The 18,683-nt window shown below is 35.9% G+C and overlaps 3 protein-coding genes across 4 annotated transcripts; 2 read left to right on the forward strand and 1 right to left on the reverse strand.

The window, feature by feature from the left end:
* The first annotated feature begins 430 nt into the window (after window positions 1-430).
* Window positions 431-3,473, forward strand: LOC18099114 (bifunctional nuclease 2). Of its 2 annotated transcripts, none has more exons than XM_024600433.2 (10): window positions 431-884; window positions 1,391-1,609; window positions 1,713-1,765; window positions 1,853-1,909; window positions 2,016-2,081; window positions 2,180-2,251; window positions 2,416-2,525; window positions 2,618-2,709; window positions 2,842-2,904; window positions 3,010-3,473. In XM_024600433.2, exons 1-9 carry the CDS (start codon window positions 599-601, stop codon window positions 2,892-2,894), a joined length of 1,008 nt encoding a protein of 335 aa, XP_024456201.1. In that variant the 5' UTR covers window positions 431-598; the 3' UTR covers window positions 2,895-2,904; window positions 3,010-3,473. The 2 variants fall into 2 exon arrangements, with proteins under 2 accessions (XP_024456201.1, XP_006383021.2); XM_006382959.3 differs by having other exon boundaries at window positions 3,078-3,473.
* Window positions 3,474-3,894: 421 nt separating this feature from the next.
* On the reverse strand, window positions 3,895-6,462 carry LOC18099115 (ammonium transporter 2 member 3). The gene is made up of 3 exons (XM_006382960.3): window positions 5,223-6,462; window positions 4,751-5,036; window positions 3,895-4,652 (listed from the first exon to the last, which is right to left on the reverse strand). Exons 1-3 carry the CDS (start codon window positions 5,802-5,804, stop codon window positions 4,126-4,128), a joined length of 1,395 nt encoding a protein of 464 aa, XP_006383022.1. The 5' UTR covers window positions 5,805-6,462; the 3' UTR covers window positions 3,895-4,125.
* A 4,549-nt stretch (window positions 6,463-11,011) lies between these two features.
* LOC18109824 (borneol dehydrogenase, mitochondrial) lies at window positions 11,012-12,340 on the forward strand. The gene is made up of 2 exons (XM_006388052.3): window positions 11,012-11,149; window positions 11,361-12,340. The coding sequence occupies exons 1-2, from the start codon at window positions 11,112-11,114 to the stop codon at window positions 12,136-12,138; spliced, it is 816 nt and encodes a 271-aa protein (XP_006388114.2). The 5' UTR covers window positions 11,012-11,111; the 3' UTR covers window positions 12,139-12,340.
* Window positions 12,341-18,683: the final 6,343 nt, after the last annotated feature.

Raw genomic sequence — 18,683 nt, forward strand, 5'->3', positions numbered from 1 at the left:
ATGAAAGATGAAGAAATTAAAATAATAATAATTAACATTTCATAAATTATTTCAAATAAAATAAGTAACAATCAAATGAATGATGATCAAATTTGATAGATAAAAAATTTCAATAAAAAAATAATAAGGAAATAACAAATAGCAATTATAAAAATAAAAATAAAAATTAATATAAAAATTAAATTTTAAAAAATAAAATTAAAAAATAAATATTCAAAAAAAATTATATATAACAATTAAAAATTTAAGAATTATATTTGATATAATTAATAAATAATAATATTTTTAAATTTTTCATAACTTAAAAATATATATATATATATATATATATATATATATATATATATATATATATATATATATATATTTTCCGTTAGTTTTGAAGTGGACGATGATAAAAGCCTACTAAATAAGCACAAGACATGCTGTATTTTAATTTTTAACTCGCGGCTTCCAAAATCCAACCACCCCCGTCCCTCTCTCTTTCTCTCCCCTTCCCTGTCTGTTAGAAGAACCTTTAACATCTCTTCCTAACAAACACAGACACGAACACGAACACGAACACGAACACATAGACAAGAAAACAAAAACACGAAAAATGCTAGGAGCTCAATTCCCAGCTCGTACATTCAGTGGCTTCAAGACTCTGAAGACAACAGATCAAGGAAATTACCCGACCTGTCGTTTAATCTCACCACAAAAAAACCCTCCTCCTAGTCCATCTTGTTCCTTTCAGTTCTCAGTTAAGAGGATACGGTGTCGCTTTCAATGTCTCAGATCAATATCAGTTTCTTGTAAGGCTTCCAGTGATAGCAGTGGATCCACTAATGCTCATAATAATAATAATGGTCTTTATTATCTCCCTGCATCCCTTCTTGTCTCAGGTTCCTCTCCCTCCCTCTCTCTTTATGTTTAATAATTATGTTCTTTGTAGATAGATACTTGTGTGTAGATTTTGTTGTTGAACTTGTTTCAAAAAATGAAAAAAGAACACTAATTTACGAGGTTTTGATGAATTTAAAAAGATGGGATGTGGTTGTTTTTATTAGATTAGGTTTAGAAAGCTGTTGATTTTGTTATTGGATTTGCCTCTAAAAATGCAAAAGAACACATTTTTGTGAGGTTTTGGTGCATTTTAAGAAATGGGTATTGGTTTTTTTTTATTGGATACGGTAAAGGGGAAAAAGAGGTGTACTTTATGAGTTTGTTTGCAATGTGGAAGTTAAGTAACCTTAATTCAAGAAAAAAAAAACGAACTTTATGAGATTTTGGTGGTCTTTCATAAATGGGTTTTGGTTATATAGATTGGATAGGGTCTAGAAGGGAAAAAGAGAAATGAAGTTAATGAGTTATTGTGAGACAATCTCTTAATTGGTTTGATGGGCTGCAGAGACAATTTCTCATTATCGAATGCGGAAGCAAGGATTTCAAGAGGAGGTTAGATGGCATTCATCTGGTAAATTGGTGTTTCCTTTTGGTCTGCAAGAAAGAAAGGAAGCGAGGCCTAATACAGGATTATTAGGACATGGTTTTCTTCGTGGATTTCAAAGTCCCACGATTTTCCTTAAAGTTTCTTGTGATGGTGACTTTGTGCTGCCGATTATTGTTGGTATATTAGAAAGCTGTCGTTTCATTTATTTCTTCTTGTCTTTGTTTTTTTACAAATTTGGACAAATTTGCTAGCTGTTAAGTTTTGTTGTTTTCTGACACAGGGGAGTTTGCTATTGAGAAATTGATAGATGGAATACAAGGAGATGATAATGCAGTAATTTTTTCCCCATCTCTTGTATTTATTGTTGGTTTATTAACTTTACTTTTTAATAGCCCTTGTGTTTGCATGATTTTTTGGCAGGTTTGCGCTGATCAGTTCCAACTTGTGGGAAATGTAGCAGAAGAGCTTGGATATGATGTATGGAACTATATGTGTTGGGCACTTAGGCTATTAGTTGTAGTACATTGAAAAGTTTAGAAAGATTCATCCTTAGCATTCCGTGTCTTCTTTCTCCTCATTTCAGGTAAAAATGGTACGGATTACAGAGAGAGTGGCAAATACTTACTTTGCAAGATTATGTTTTAGCAAGGTAATAAAGAAAGTTGTGAATTAAATGTCTTAGTTGTCCTAAAAACATTATCACTAGTACTTGTTATTTTTGTTAAATGGAACTTTAAATATACGCAGCCTGGGGAAAAGGATATTCTTAGTGTGGATGCACGACCGTCAGATGCCATAAATGTGGCAAGTAGATGTAAGGTATTTATCTCCAAACCGTAGCTATTCAAATGCTGTTACTATCTTCAATGTTGAATGATCACTGTTTGTTTTCTGATTTTAGTTTAACTGTTTTGACAACCTTTTTCTGATTGTACTAAAAGATTTACATGCTGCTGATTATTGTTGGACTTTGCTCCATGCAGGCTCCAATTTATATAAGTAAACAAATTGTTTTAACTGATGCTATTCGAATTGGTTATGGGGTGGGAAGAGTGCGTAATTCAAAGCCTATTTATGATGTGTCCCTTGATAGGTATTTGGCCAAGCTTGCTTATTTATGCCTCATCATCAATGTCATCTCTATGGGAGGCTGATTCTAAGATTGATTTGAATCTTTTTGTCCAGTGCTGCTGATGGTCCAGATTCACTAGTCGAGGAACTTGATCTCGTAAGGAATATGAATTTAGCTGTTAAAGAGGAAAGGTACACTGATGCAGGTACTTAAAATAAAAATTACTTTGTTTTGACAATGCAAATTTCATTTTCATTATCAATTATACTCTATATCAGTCGCACAATGAAGTCTCTTGCTTCTTAAAACCATTGATTTTGATCACTTGCTCTTGCAGCCATGTGGAGAGACAAACTGATGGAGCTTCGCAAGTCAAGGCAGGAACATTAGCCAACTTAAGGTATATCAAGTTTTAAAAGTGTTGCTTCTAGCTTGCATGTGTAACTTCTACCTTGCCGCTTGCATACGTAACGGCTGCCTTAATGTCTATATAACTTTATTTCAGGATGTTTTTATTATTAAGGCTCCCACTGGTGGCTTGTGGCTGGTCTGTTTGAGCTTGTTCCTATGTAGTTTCAGATGAAATTTGTCTGGTGAATACTGGTCAGAAAACAAATAATCATGGGCATTCTTTTGCATAGCACTTCGATAGACACATTCATGTCAGTTAACAGTCCAAGGGACTCGTGTATAGTCGTCAGAAGTGCAAAATATTGGTATGTACAGCTTAAACTTGCTTCCAGAAATGATATGCCCACCATGTAAGTTTGATCAAGTCTCCCCCTGAATTGTTGAAAGCTATTAGATGATCAATTCTCTCTTCCATACGGAGTGAAAGATACTATTGCTGCAGTGACAAATGTAAACCTTTGTAGATGACGTGTATGTAAAAACTAGAAATGATGTTTCTCAAAGAAAAAGATCAAGGTGTTCTATCACCATGTAATTCTAATCAGTTCTCTTGTCTTTCATGTCTCTTATTTCATCCCTTGGTTGGAGAAAACATGACAAGCTACCCGTTGTTTCGTTGCTCTGATTTTTGTGCTTGAGTAAACTCTTCTTCACATGATTTTTATTGAAAGGAAGAAAGAACCTGCTATAATGAATAGATTCGCAGACAGTGACATGGAAGGCTCCATGAAAATGGGCTTGAATATGAAATCCGATCTTTAATTGGCCGTTGTGCGCCACCCTATGATGTAAAGCTTTTTAGATATATGTGTATTTGCAATGAATACTTGTGTACAGTTGTGAGTTGTGACAGTGAAATTAATTATCAAATTTTCATCTCTGCCTGTTCTCCTTTGCTAATTGCATTGATATAAACGTTATTCAGTTTTATTTCTACATTTGAGTTCGTTATTTTTTTTGTCCGAGCGTTTTGTAGATCTTACGAATTGCCAATTTGCAAGATACATAATGATAAGATGCCTCTCTTTCTGACAACAATCACATCTATTTTCTTTTCCAACTTGTAAATTTACATGATGCAAGCAGCAATAATCCAACGAAAAGTGGATAAGTGCCGCAGCAATGAACCAATAAGCAATACTGCCTTATTCCATGGTAATGCATTGCAACTTATTAGATACGCATTACGTATCCAGTTCTGATGGACATATCAGAAGCGTTGTCGGCAGAAGTAAGGAAGTCTGGGATGCATGTGCAGACGAAGAGGTTTCGGCATCCTCTCCCCATCACCCCACAGCGCATAGGCTTCTTCACCGTGCACAGCATCATCACCTATTTCTAGGTCATCTTCCTTCATCCTAAGATCGACAATGCGGCTTATCAGAATACAAATTAAGCTTGTAGCGCCTCCATTCCAAGCAGTAATAAAAGCAGCTCCCAAAAGTTGGATGCCCATCTGCTTAAAGCCATCCGCATGTCTTCCGCCACTGAAACTATAAATTAATCCTGTATGGTACGTGGTGTCTGGGTACATCAACTTTAGAAGGGCAGGCTTAGCGAAGATGCCAGAAAGAATTCCTCCCAAAAGTCCAGCCACAGCATGCGTGTGGAAGACAGCCAATGTGTCGTCCACGCTTTGGAAGAACGCAAACCTCCTGTGCAACACCATCATTGTGTACCATGGAATTGAACCAGACATTACTCCCATCAATAGTGCTGCCCATGGTTCCACTATCCCTGCCATGTATCAATTACCGCGTCATGTTTCATACTTTTATCATCGTGTATAGAATGCATAATGTGAATGTAAGAAATTGCCTAGACAAAGGGCTGACCTGCACCGGGAGTGATGCAAACAAGTCCAGTGATCATCCCCTGGACAGCACCAATGACAGAACTTTTCCTGTAAAAAAGCATGTCCAGGGAAACCCATACCAAGAGGCTGGTTGCAGTGCAAAGATGAGTGTTGAAAATGGCCAACGAAGCAACCAAGCCAGCAGCAAAAGGAGATCCACCATTGAAACCTGTCCATCCCAGCCATAGGAACCCTGCACCTCCTAACATGTGAATTATGTTGTTTGGTGGAAAGTTTTGCCTATCATGTGAATGCCTTGGTCCTACCTATATGTATATGATCACCCACCATAATCGCAGATTCAGCAGTCAGATAGCTTGCATACAACAAAATCCATTGGCAGACAACACAATTTCTCTTTTATTTATTATTAGTAACTCTTCTTTTTCGAGGTGAATATCTATTTTCTTAAATTAAAACACACAAAAGTATTAGGAGTGCATGTGAATTACCCAATATGCAGCAGTGAAACCAGCCACCCCAGAGGAAAGATGAATTACATAGCCACCAGCATAATCAATTATACGTCTTTCAAGAAAGCCATCACCCCAGATAGTTGAGGCACCAACAGTGTAACTGAAAAACAGCCATAGAGGAACAAACAACATCCATGCATAGAAGTTCATCCTCCCAAGTAAAGAACCTGCCAGCAATATAACAGTAATAGCAGCAAAAGCAAATTGGTAAAACACAAAATCAGCCACTGGGACCAAACCCCTCCTAGACGGTCCAAGGAGAAGTTTTTCTGACAATGCAGAGCCAGGTCTCCCTACCAGTGGGCTCATCTTGGCCCCAAAGGACATTTGATGGGCCAATAAGACCCAACAGACTAGCACCGCGGCAAAGGCATAGAAGGCCATGAAGGCAGAGTTGACAGCCCATTTTTTCTTGACCATGCTTCCATATAGAATGACTAGCCCAGGAACACTTTGTAGGCAGACCATCGTGGTTGCTGTTAGTTGCCATGCGCTGTCTGCCTTGTTCATCCATTCTGGAGATCCTTCATCTGGATTTAATCCTTGTGGGAAATTCATAGGGAGGAGAACGAAAGCTAAATTGGCTCGAGAAAGTTGAGTCTTTGTTTCCCTTACTTTTGCTTTCGGAAATTTATCTTTCGTTTCTGGTGGGAATTGCAATAAAAAGAAAGATGGGTTTTGGAGCTATATATGATGCAGTAGCATTGTAGCAATCTCCACATTGTTTTCGCCAATAATTAATAGGATACTCTAAAATTCCTAGCTGTTCAAGGTGGTTGGTTGGCTTCAGAATTCATTCAAATTCTATTAGAGCTTAGAAGATTCATTTATGTATTTAATTATTTGCCGAAACTATTAGATATTTACAAAGGATCTTGGACAATTAAAATCATAAAAACAGAAACTGAATCCTGTATTATGTCTGTTCTCCACGTAATTTTTTCTACTAATTAAAGAAAAAATTTATGATTCCTAGGGGAGATTTTGTTTTGAGCTGGCCATTTACTCTTAAAAAATAAGATACCATACATGCCTGGTTGTATGCCCTTCGTTTTCTTTATCATATATACGTATGAGTTCAGCTACCATTTGAAAGCAACATCTTTGGTACCGTTTATCAGATGAAGACACAAACATGGACAGCTTCACATAACATTTTGAAGTCCAAGATCTTGATGAGCTTGCTGGCCCCTCTTTCTTAGTTGTATTGATTGTTCATCAATTGCAGTAGCAACAAGTTTACCTGTGTTCTTCTTTAGTAATATACTAGTTGGATGCCGCGCTATTCGGCGGGCTCACCTTTTATTTTCATAAAAAATACTGTAAACATTTATAATATAAAAATAACATTTTTTTAATATTAATAATAATTTTGTTTTCAAATTTATTAATTATTTTATTAATAATATTAATTATAATAAAAATAATAAAATTTATAACATAAATAATTATATTAAGAATTCCAAGGATGATTATAACACAAATAATAATATTTTTTATATCAATTATTTGAGTTATAATAAAAATAATAATATTTATAACACAAATAATAATATTTTTAACATGAGCACTTTGAATTATAAGAGAAATAATAATATTTATAATACACATTATTATATTAAGAAAATTGAAGAATATTTATAACAAATTATTTGAGGACCCAAGCAAATTGGTCATGAGGCAAGACCCATTAGACATGGGTCCTGCATAGGACTTAATGATATTGGGTCCTGCGCAACAGAGTTTTTAAACCCAGTCCGGTGGGCGGCCCGGTCTAAGGCTCGGGTTCTGGGTTTTGACCGGGTTACCAGGTCGTTCGGGTCAATTTTGATTTTTTTAAAAATCAAAACGACGTCATTTTAGTAAAAAAAAAAAACAAAAGTCAACAGGTTACAACCAGGTTTTTGATCGGGTCAGCCAGGTCACCTCGAGTTTTGACTGTCCTTATTTTTTCTTAAACCCGACCCGGTTCCAACCCCGAGTCGTTTGGGTCCCGGGTCGGGTTTCAAAACTATGTTGCGCAGGATCCATCGCCATTTAGTCCTGCGCTGGACCCATTACCATTGGGTCGTGGCGTAGGACCCAAGCGAATTGGGTCCTGACAGCGACCCATTACCATTGGGTCCTGACGTAGGCGCCCAGGCAAGGCAGCCTAGGTGCCAGATCTCGCCACATGGCACGCGAGTCCTTGGCAATCAAGCCCCAACGCCACATGGCACTCAGTCTAACCCATCGCAAGGGCAAGTAGCCCAGACGCCAGGTGTCCCCATATGGGGGCGCAAGTTAGCTCCCGCCTAGGGCAAGGGCAAGCCAGCTTCAGCGCCACGTGGTACTTCGGTCTGACCCAGTGCAAGGGCAGGCAGCCCAGGCGCCAGGTGTCCCCAAGTGGGGGCGCGGGCTTGGCTCACGCTCAGGGCAAGGAAAGCCAACCCCAGCGCCAGGACAGATAGCCCACGTGCCAGGTGTCCCCACATGGGGACGCGGACCTGACTCCCGCCCAGGGCAAGGGCAAGCTAGCCCCAACACCACGTGGCGTTCGGGTCTTACCCTGCACAAGGGCAAACAACCCAAACACCATAAATATTATTATTTTTATTATAATTGAAGGTATTAATTTTAAAAATACTATTATTTGTGTTATAAATATTAATATTTCTATTATATTTCAAAGCATTAATATTAAAAATATTATTATTTGTGGTATAAATATTATTATTTCCGATACAAATGTTTTTATTTGATCGAGTCAAGCTAGATCAATCATTTCTTTATTTTTTTTTAAACTCAGACCAGTCCATATCCAGTTTAACTAGGTCATAAGTCGATCTATCTGGTTAATTCATATCCTGGATCTACTCAACTAGCGAGTTCGGTTTTTATAATTAGGCTCATTATATTATTATTAATTTGAAAACTCAAAATAAATTAAAAATATATATATTTAACTCTTTAAAAATATATAAGTTGTAGTAAAGATAAATTATAATTTTTTATATTTTATTATGTCTTATCTTTTATTAACAAAACAAGATAAAAAAATAATCAATCCTATTTTATATACCATTACTAGAAATAATTTTATCTCCATCTTTTTTATCCCTACTATTTATATTTTTTATGCCATGGAACAGTTAACAATCCAAACACGTTGCTGACAAGTCACGTACGCAAGCAGTCGAATAAAAGAGACCAATAATTTCCTTTTTCCGGTGGTTCGAACACGATCATCACATTTAAATCGTCGGTGTCGGTGGCGATCTTTTCAATCAAATTCCACCTCTTTTTCAAATATGGGATCGAAGGATTACATCATTTTTCTGATGAAAAGTACCTAATTAGACCGTGCTCCGCGCTACGCCACAGCTTCACAAATTTTTTAAGTAATGTCTAAGTGCTGCAAATATTTTTTTTTTTAAATTACAGATTTGGAAAATAGCTTCAACTATGTTTAATAACTTAATTTTATTTGGATTAGACAATAAAAAATTGATAATAATAATAAACAAATAATTTTTTTTTTAAAAAAAGATCACAATAACTTGAAAAAACCTTTGAAAGTACAAAATTAGATTAAAAAAAACAAAAAAATTGGCCTGAGTAAACCCGAGATAGTGTGATAAACATGTAACTTGGGTAATAAAAGACGAGGCAACTCGGGTTGAAAGATGAAATTAAAAAAATAAAACTTTTACAAAATGATCTAGAACAAAAATTAGAATCAAAAGAATAAGAATTGAAGTTCAAATATCAGCAACAAAAAGGACCAACCTCTAATTTTCGGGGAAGAAAAGATAAAAGAAAAAGAAAAACTTATTGATTATAAATTGCACTACCACTGCTAACACACATCGTATTAGAAAAAAGATGATACATCGTCTCTTCAAATTATAATGAATAAAAAAAGTATATAATAATAATAATAATAATTTTAGAGGATTCAAAATTGAGTTATGAACATTATTATTGCCTGTGATTCTCATGCATAACAAATCTAGACTCTTCGGCCTTCTTTTGCGTGTTTAATACACATTCATGCACTTTTGCTTAATTTTGTCAATTTTATCAATCGTTTTCTTAAGTCATGTAACAGTAATAACTATACTTATAAGAGAAGAAAGATTTTCTTAAAAATTAAAAGAAACGAGGAAGTTATTTTTTTAATGTAATTAAATAAAATCATATACTCTTTTACAAATCAGAAATAATGAATCCAGTTTGCAAAATACTTTCTTGACAAATTAAAGCAATTTGAATGCTAGTTAATATGAATTACATACATTAAAAAAATAAAATAAATTGTTTTAAAGTATTTTCCACTTAAAAATACATAAAAAAATAAAAATAAAGAAGGTATATGAAACTGTAGTTGCAGTTATTTTTTAAAGTATTTTTTATTAGGAAATACATTAAAATAATATTTTTTTATTTTTAAAAAAATTATTTTGATATCAATACATCAAAATAATTTTAAAAATTAAAAAAATATATTAATTTTTAAAAAATATTTTTAAATCACAAAAACAAAATACTAATACTAACATAAAAAAAGACGATGGCATTGTTAATTTCTTGTACAGGCAGGCATTAACTAGTAACCAGAGTCTGGAGCTCTATATTAGGTGGGCCAAGAGCTAGTTTGAGGTTAATGGCCCATCAAGATTTTATAAAATTTGGATCCAACTCGCTGTAGTTTGTGGGATAGACAAGTAGGTCCATTCCTAGTCCTTTTTCAGCGCTGGAAATTGTATTTGTGGTAACTTCCTCCTTGTTTTCACATATCTTCCCATCTTTAAGAATTTATATTTTCTTTCCTCGGTTGTTTTTTTTAGAGTGATCTTAGGATTTTTTTGGGGGGTAAATTTTTTTTACAGTGAATTTCTGTATTTCCAAAAACAAAATACAAAGATAATTATCTTATTTTTACACCACTGCTAAAAATAATTTTATCTCACTATTTTACTCTATTTTGTCACATTTATACCCATTATTTTTATCTTTTAAGTCATGTAACAGTTAACAAACGATCCTCTTATAATTTGAGGTTGGGTTGGAAATGTGACCATTTGAGTTATTTTTGCTAGTACAAGTCACATGATGTTTTTGCTGGTGAAACGGCAACTTATGATCAACAATCCAAACACGTTGACAAGTCACGTACGCAAGCAGTCGAATAAAATAGTACAATAATTTCTTCTTTTTTTTTTCCGGTAATTCGAACACGATCATCACATTTAAATCGTCGGTGGCAATCTTTTCTATCAAATTCCACCTCTTTTTCAAATTTAGGTCATATCACATTTAAATCATGAGTAAAACTCTGGTTATCTCAGGCTCTTACAAGAAGTGCACGCCCTGACTCGAACTCGAGACCTGCATGCTGTGCAGATCTTAAGCTCTTTGTCATCACGCCACGCCCTTTGGGGACTCTCTAAGTAAACGCTACAACTAATTCACATTTTTTTTATATGTTTTTTGATCATGTTTAATAATTTAGTTTTATTTTGATTCGAAAATAAAAAATAAAAAATGATAATGAATAAATAAAATTTTATGTACGGTTCTTGTGATTTTTACTCGGAAGTGCATCAAAATAATATTTTTTTTATTTTTTAAAAATTATTTTTGATATCAGCACATCAAAATGATTTGAAAATACCAAAAAAATATTAATTTGAAGCAAATAAATTTTTTTTAATTTTTTTCAAAAACGTTTTTAAAATACAAAAACAAACAGGCATGCATTGTATCTGTGAACTTGTCAGCATGTCACCCCAAAGAACAGAACAGGACATTGCATTACATATAAGGTATAACGATCAGTGTTTTGAAAATGCAGGAGAGTAGCTTTTCGGCATTTGTTTAACCATGGGAAGTGTTTCGCTAGTCTCTGCAGCCCTAAGAAGGTAATTCTAATATTTTGCTTTCTTTAGGTAGCTAATACTACTAATAAACAATATCTTTGAGGAAAAAATTGACATGATTTCAGTTGCATAATTATCCTTAAATTTATGCAGTATTCGAAGCTAGATTTTAAGGCACGTGCATATAACTAGATGCATGCTTAATCTCTTGGCAGGTGATCTAACTAGTGAATGTTTTCTGCTGGTGTTGTAGGCTAGAAGGCAAGGTGGCACTGATCACTGGAGGATCAAGTGGCATAGGAGAGTCCACTGCAAGACTCTTCGTCAAACATGGAGCTAAGGTGGTAATTGCAGACATTCAAGATGAATTGGGCCACTCCGTTTGCAAGGAATTAGAACCTGAACCTGCTTCATTCATCCATTGTGATGTTACTCAAGAAAAAGATGTTGAAAACGCTGTTAATACAGCTGTTTCTAAGTATGGAAAGCTTGACATCATGTTCAACAACGCAGGTACAGGAGGAACGCCAAAAACAAACATACTTGAAAATGACAAGGCCGAATTTGAGAAGATCATTTGTGCCAATTTAGTAGGTGCATTCTTAGGCACTAAGCATGCAGCCCGTGTAATGATCCCTGCTCGGCGCGGTAGCATAATTACAACTGCAAGTGTTTGTGCAATAATTGGAGGAGGTTCATCACATGCCTACACTAGTTCAAAGCATGGTGTGTTAGGATTAATGAGAAACACGGCTGTGGAATTAGGACAATACGGCATCCGTGTAAATTGTGTGTCACCGTACGCGGTTCCTACCCCATTGTTTAAGAATTTCTTTAAGATGAACGACGATGAAGTTAGTTGCATTTACTCTAACCTCAAGGAAGCTGTGCTTGAAGCAGAAGACATTGCTGAGGCTGCTCTTTATTTGGGGAGTGATGAATCAAAGTATGTTAGTGGACACAATCTGGTGGTAGATGGTGGCTTCACTATTGTAAATCCAGGTTTTTGCATGTTTCCACGATCTAGCTGATCAATCCTGTCATATATTGTTGCTTAATATCCATCCATCCATCTATATTTACCTTTTCAAATATGCTTTTGATTTTGGTGTTTCATCTCTAGCCCTCTGAAGTGCCTCTCCAATTAGAATGTCACTAGATTGGTGTCATGCATAACACCACGGTCCGGATCAAATATTTTCATTAGGCTGAAAAAAAATATGTTTAGGAAATGATTGTGTTTTTAAAGAAGAGAAATTCAAAATTCAAGTTAAATTTTAATTAATTTGATAATATAATAAAAAAAAAATAAAAAACAACAAAAACAAATAAATTAAAAAAACAATATTGGCCTGGGCAAAGCTGAGTTAATAAGCGAAACTCGGCCCGTAACCTGGCACATGAAATCAGGATAATCACGAAGAAGGATGGAATCAACAAAAAAAAAACAATTGTAAACAGTTAAAGCAGAGATTTGTAATAATTTGGTGAGTGCCTTAATTAGGACAACTCCTGTACTATTTATATAAGTAGGGCATTGTATATATGTTATGGTGTAACTTGTTACACAAGATAAAACTATATAAGAGGAAACATAATATTTTCTAGTTGTAACATTTCCTATTTTACAACACATCCCATAATATAAACAAAGTCCTGGAAAAAAAAAGATCTAAGCCAACCCGATTCAATCTTTTAAACCCGTGACAAAATGTCAATCAATAAAATGTTAAGGGATGAAATAAAAAAAATTCAATAAAATATTAAAAACAAAATAAATAGAAATAGCAATCAAAATAATAATGACCAAATTTAACATAAAATAAAATGAACTAAAATATTGAGGGATGCAATTGAAAAAATAATTCAATTAAGGGAATGATATAAAATATTGAGAGATGCAATTAAAAATATAATTCAATTAAAAGAATGTTAAGGGATGAAATAAAAAAAATTCAATAAAATATTAAAAACAAAATAAATAGAAATAGCAATCAAAATAATAGTGACTAAATTTAACATAAAATAAAATGAACTAAAATATTGAGGGATGCAATTGAAAAAATAATTCAATTAAGAGAATGGTATAAAATATTGAGAGATGCAATTAAAAATATAATTCAATTAAAAAAATGATTAAAAAAATAGCAATCAAAACAATAGTGACCAAATCTAAAAGGTGAAAAAAATCAAAGGAGGGTTAAATCAAAAGAACTCTAGTTCTATGAATTATTTAAAATAAAACAAATAGTAATACAAAGAATAGAACCAAATCTAAAAAGAAAGAAATCAAAGAGATGCTTCGAAAATATACATGTGAAGGCTTTGAAACCGAGGAGGAGAGAGGAATGAATGAAGGAAAAAAATAAATGGCTACCAAAGCAAGACCCAATATTTCTTTACCACGCACGTTGTCCAGGAATAAAGGTGACAACCTGGAGATTAAAACACCGTCATAGACGTTGAATTTTGATAGTTGGACGATGTCGTACACTCTTTCTAAAGAACGTAGAACTATCAACACGTGTCCACATCAGTTTCACACTTAGCCAACTTTTTCATATACTAAATTCGCCTTAATCAAACATGATAATTATTATATAAAAAAAAGACAAGAAAACCCCTTAACCAAAGGAAAATATAATTTAATTCAAGGAATTTATGTTCATTTTAATGTGTATTTAAAATGAATATGTAAAAAATGACACCAGTGGAGTGCATTAATTTTTGTCTCTAGGAGCACATGAGTCATTTCATTATTCAAATAATGACAAAAAAAAAAAAAAACTATTACACCCCTACTTCTTAGGCCAACTATGTTATGTTAATAAGAGGAAAATTAATATTTTGCTATTCCGATCTACAATGTTAAATTGTTAATGAGTCTTAAGTTAAAAAAAGAAGAAGCTAAAGTCAAACTAGGACTCCTTTTAGTTTCTTTTAATTTCCCCTTAGTAGCGTAAATTTCGAGTTCCATTTAACAGATAACAAGCCATTGACTCAATAATCATGAGATTCTACAATCCTTTTTCTTTCCAAATGCCCGACCACCTTTTGGTGATGCCATGTTCATTTGGCCAAGCTTTGCATGGGCCTGGTCGTGAGCTCCTTATGCCAGTTCTTTTTTGAATGGATGGTCATCTTTGACGATGCCATATCGATTTAGCCAAGCTTCGTGCTGGCCAGGCCATGAGCTTTTGATGTTCAGCCTCTCTCTAATGGTTGGTAGTCTTTGGCCATGCCATGTCCATCTAACCGAGCCACACGCTAGCTAGCCTCGAGCTCTCTACCCTAAATTTTCTTTCCAAATGGCTGGTCGCTTTCAGCGATGCCATATCCATCTGGACAATAAGCTCCTTACAATTGGTTATTTTTATATATGGTCATCTTTGATATTGATGCCATATCCATTCCGGCCAAGTATGTGGTGTTTAGGTCATAAGTTCTTCAATTATTTCTCGTTGGCTAGTTGACTATATCCATCCTAATTAAATGCATTTGTGCACTAGTTAGGCCACAAGTTATTTATCCATGGTTTTCTTTCGATGGATGGTCATATTTGAGGATGCTATGTCCATCTAGCTAAGCTAAGCTATGCTAGCTAGGGTACGAGCTCCCTATGCTCAGGGCTCCCTCTCTGATGGCTAGTTGTCTTGGCTTGCCATGTTTATTTGGAGAAGTCACGTATTGCCTAACCATGAGCTCTTTATGCTTAGTTCTTTTTTCAAAGGTTGGTTGCTTTCAATGATATTGCCATGTCTATATGACTTTGTTGTTTATGGGTTAGGCACGAGCTCCCTATGCTCGATCCCTTTTTTAATGACAACTATTATTTCCCATGACATGTCCCACAACACCATTAAACAGTTTTATTGACAGATTTATTCCGTTGGTGTAAGGCACTCAATTCGTCGGTAAAATTCTTACCGACGAAATATCGATCATCGGTAATTCCCCATCTCATCGCTACCTCTATCGGAAATAAAAAACCAAACATTGACGCTCTTACAGATGACGAAGCGCGCCAAAAACAATTCCCGCGAGAACTTTACCGACGGAATATGTCCGTTGTCATAACCCAATTTTGGGTTCTTCCAAGTTACATTTTCTTTTCTTAAAAAAAAAAAACCAGAACACTGAAACAGTGCCGTTTTGAACGGCACTGTTCTCCTTCTTCCCTGCGCATGCAGAGGCAGGGAAGAAGAAGATTTTAAATGTTTTTTCCGCTCTCTCTCTCCACCCCACTTGCCTAGGAAACCCGGCACGACCCATACCCACACATACCCTGCCACCATGATGAAAAACCAGGAGAGCCTTGCCCTATGGACAACCATGCTCCACCCCTACCCTGCGCCAAGACAGTGGCAGGGTAGCCACCTTACCCTGCTCCGTGGCAGAGGTAAGGTGCCCCTCTCTTTGTGCGCTTATAAATACAGAGAAGAGGGAAGGAAAAAAGGAGAAAAGAAACGAGAGTAAACAAAAGAGGGTCGGGTGTTTTGAGTAGTTGAAAACAAAAAAAACCAAGGGGGGCAAAATTTTAGAGAAAGAGAGAAGGGCAGTGACAGAGAGGGAAGCAAGACTGAGCAGAGTGAAGGAACAAAAAAAACTGAAGCCAAAAGAACAAAACAGAGGGGGAAAACTTTCGGAAAAAAGAGAAGAACAAAGACTTGGGGGTCACTGCATAGAGGAGAAGAAGGACCGTTCCTCACCACCTGGGCACCACCGCTGTGCTTCCTCTCCACCGCCACAACAGCACCGTCATCCTGCCACTATCAATGTTGCCAATGCCAGCAAAACCAGAGAGGGAGAAGAGAAACAGAACAGAAATAGAGGACAACGCTGAGAAGGGAAGGAGAACCACCGTCCAAGCAGCTCCCCCAGTTCCCCAATTGCCACCAGCACTGTGAGCTGTCAGCAGCACAGCCACGACAGAGAGAGGAGGACGTTGTTGACAGAGACAACACACACCGAGAAGAAGAAAAACCGCAGCAGCTGCCGCCGTGCCTCTCCCCCGCCACTGTGATCCACTGCAAACAGGAGGGAGGCCACATATCCACTGCAGAGAGGGAGGAAACCTTGTTGACAGAGAGAAAGAAAAACAGAGGAAGAAACCAGCACAGCGAAGCAGAGGGGAGAAGAAGAAAGACCGCCGCTTCAGCCACCATCTGCCACTATCGCTGCCACCACTGGCACCACGCTTCCCTTCACGCTGGCCAGACCACCGCCATCGCAGGTCAGCCTTCATCCCCCTTCTTCCTCTTCTTCCCCGCTGTTCACTGCATGAACAACAGGCGTGAATTAATTCACGCCTTCTGTTCATGCATGAGCAGTGGGCGTGAATTATAATTTACGCCCATTGCTCATGCAGCAGTGGGATTCGACCCAGATTTTTTTGTGGGTTGGGTTTGGCCCAGTTCCAAAAATTTTCAAAAAAATATATTTTTGGAAAAATTTGTGATTTCCCCATGTATTTTGTTATGGAAATTTCCTTAATATTGGTTTGTATTTTTATACCGTAAAGATACACATCCGGTATTAAAATACCCGGTTTTCGTCAAAACTTTGAAAAAAATGTTTTTTTGTTTTCATGCATACGGCCAAGTCTCTTAAAGAAAAAATCACATCATATTTTCATACAACAAAGAAAACTTAAAAAAATAATATTTTAGCATGCATTTTGGCTTTAATAACTAGTTTATTAAAGTCACGAGAACTTAGCCAATATTTCAAAAATCCAAAAAAATATATTTTGTTTTCTGTTAATGTCTAGGATTACGAATTTATACGTAAAACGTATTCCTGATATTCAAAAGCTTTCTTTTATAAACATTAGAACGGTTAGGCTTTACCTGATAAGATAAGGACCTCCTTACCGAGGAGAACTTTTCTTAAACCGTAGACAGACCAACAAATAGAAATACAATGAAGCCTTAGCATTTATCAGACAATTAAACAATGCAGCTTACCTTAGGTAGGACGTATTTGGGGTGCTAATACCTTCTCTTTACGCAACCAGTCTCCGTACCCGATCTCTGAGACCAGTTAGGGTTCCTAGTGACCAAAATACTAGGTGGCGACTCCCATTCTATTTTTCCACTAATAAAAGACAAGAATTCCTTGTCTCCCCATATTTTTCAGATACACACGCACATTGAGTGAGGGAGGACGATCGCCGCAACGCCGCACACGTGCGACATTCATCTGTATTTTCAACGGTAATCACCGACGGAATGGTCGTCGGTGATTGTGGCATGGGCGGTAAATATTTCAGAACTCTCTGTAAACCATCGATAGATATAGTCCGTCGGTAATAGCGATGGTAAACACCAACAGAATATATCCATCGGTGATTGTAGCATGAGTGGTAATTTATTTGCAACTCTCGGTAAAATACCGACTGCCTAGTTCTGTCTGTATGGTCGTCGGATCCATTTAGCCAAGCCATAATATTCTGGCCAACCACGAGCTTCTCATGCTATATTTTTTTTCCAATGACTTGTTACCTTTAGCGTCATCATGTTCATTAGACCAAGTTGTTTGTTAGGTTGGTCACTAGCTCTTTATGGTATGTACATTTTTTATGCTAAGTCATCTTTGGCCACACCATGACGTCCATCTAGCTAAATCATGTGCTAGAGCCATGTCACAAGCTTTTTAAGCTCGCTTATTTCCTATGGTTTATCTCCATTAGTCACACGATTTCCCTCAATCCAAGTTTTATGATGGTGAGGCCTTATGCTTGTTATGCTCATTTTTTTTTCTTCAATGGCTGGTCACCTTTACCCACGTTACGTCTTTATGGACAAGCTTCACGCTGACTTGGCAATGAGCTCTTTACAGTCAATTCTTTTCTAATAGATAGATACCTTTGACCATGAGTGTCAGTCTAGCCAAGATACGGATTAGCTAGGCCACGAGCTTCTTACGCTCGTTACCTCTCTGATGGCTGATTGCTTTTGCCCATATCATGTTTTTTCTAGCCATGCTATTCTTTGGCTACATACACTAGTAGCTCATTACACTTCATGATCTTATATTGAGTACTGATTATGGGGCCTACGCCATGCAATTCTAGTAAAGCAACACCAAAAATACATGTATTTGTTAACCAAATAAGAATAGTTATTGTTGAAATCAAACGTGAATAGTATATGATTGACTAAGAATTTCATGATGATCCAAATAAAAGGGATTAATTATTGTTCACTACAAGGAAAAGTAAGCTAAAATCAACAGAAGTTGTATGATTTACCAAGAATTTTATAATCGAGCAAAGGAAAGGAAGACAAGACCACGATGGACTAGGAGGAAACGATTGTTAATAGGACAGGAGTTTGACTAATCGACTAGGATTAAATGATAGGTCATAAGGAAAAGGTTTGCGTTATCGACAAGAGTATCTAAGACTATGCAGAATAAAAATCCTCAACATGTATAATTAGTTAGTTTTATATAATAAATTAGGATTCATATGTTTATATATATTAAGATTCATCATGTAAGCTTTTTATCTAATATGAATAGTCTATATAGAATTAGTTTTAAAAGATTACATAGAACATTAATATCTTATAAT

The sequence above is a fragment of the Populus trichocarpa genome, chromosome 5 (assembly GCF_000002775.5).
Source record: "Populus trichocarpa isolate Nisqually-1 chromosome 5, P.trichocarpa_v4.1, whole genome shotgun sequence".
In the NCBI taxonomy this organism is placed as follows: Eukaryota; Viridiplantae; Streptophyta; class Magnoliopsida; order Malpighiales; family Salicaceae; genus Populus; species Populus trichocarpa.

Excerpts from the sequence above, each read along its gene's own strand:
- LOC18099114 (XM_024600433.2), top strand. The coding sequence starts at position 599 with ATGCTAGGAGCTCAATTCCCAGCTCGTACATTCAGTGGCTTCAAGACT. Across the intron at positions 885-1,390 it reads TGCATCCCTTCTTGTCTCAG|AGACAATTTCTCATTATCGA; the intron begins GTTCCTCTCCCT and ends GATGGGCTGCAG. Across the intron at positions 1,910-2,015 it reads CAGAAGAGCTTGGATATGAT|GTAAAAATGGTACGGATTAC; the intron begins GTATGGAACTAT and ends TCCTCATTTCAG.
- LOC18099115 (XM_006382960.3), bottom strand. The coding sequence starts at position 5,804 with ATGAATTTCCCACAAGGATTAAATCCAGATGAAGGATCTCCAGAATGG. Across the intron at positions 5,037-5,222 it reads GTTTCACTGCTGCATATTGG|GTAGGACCAAGGCATTCACA; the intron begins GTAATTCACATG and ends ATATACATATAG. Across the intron at positions 4,653-4,750 it reads TTGCATCACTCCCGGTGCAG|GGATAGTGGAACCATGGGCA; the intron begins GTCAGCCCTTTG and ends GATACATGGCAG.
- LOC18109824 (XM_006388052.3), top strand. The coding sequence starts at position 11,112 with ATGGGAAGTGTTTCGCTAGTCTCTGCAGCCCTAAGAAG. Across the intron at positions 11,150-11,360 it reads GTCTCTGCAGCCCTAAGAAG|GCTAGAAGGCAAGGTGGCAC; the intron begins GTAATTCTAATA and ends CTGGTGTTGTAG.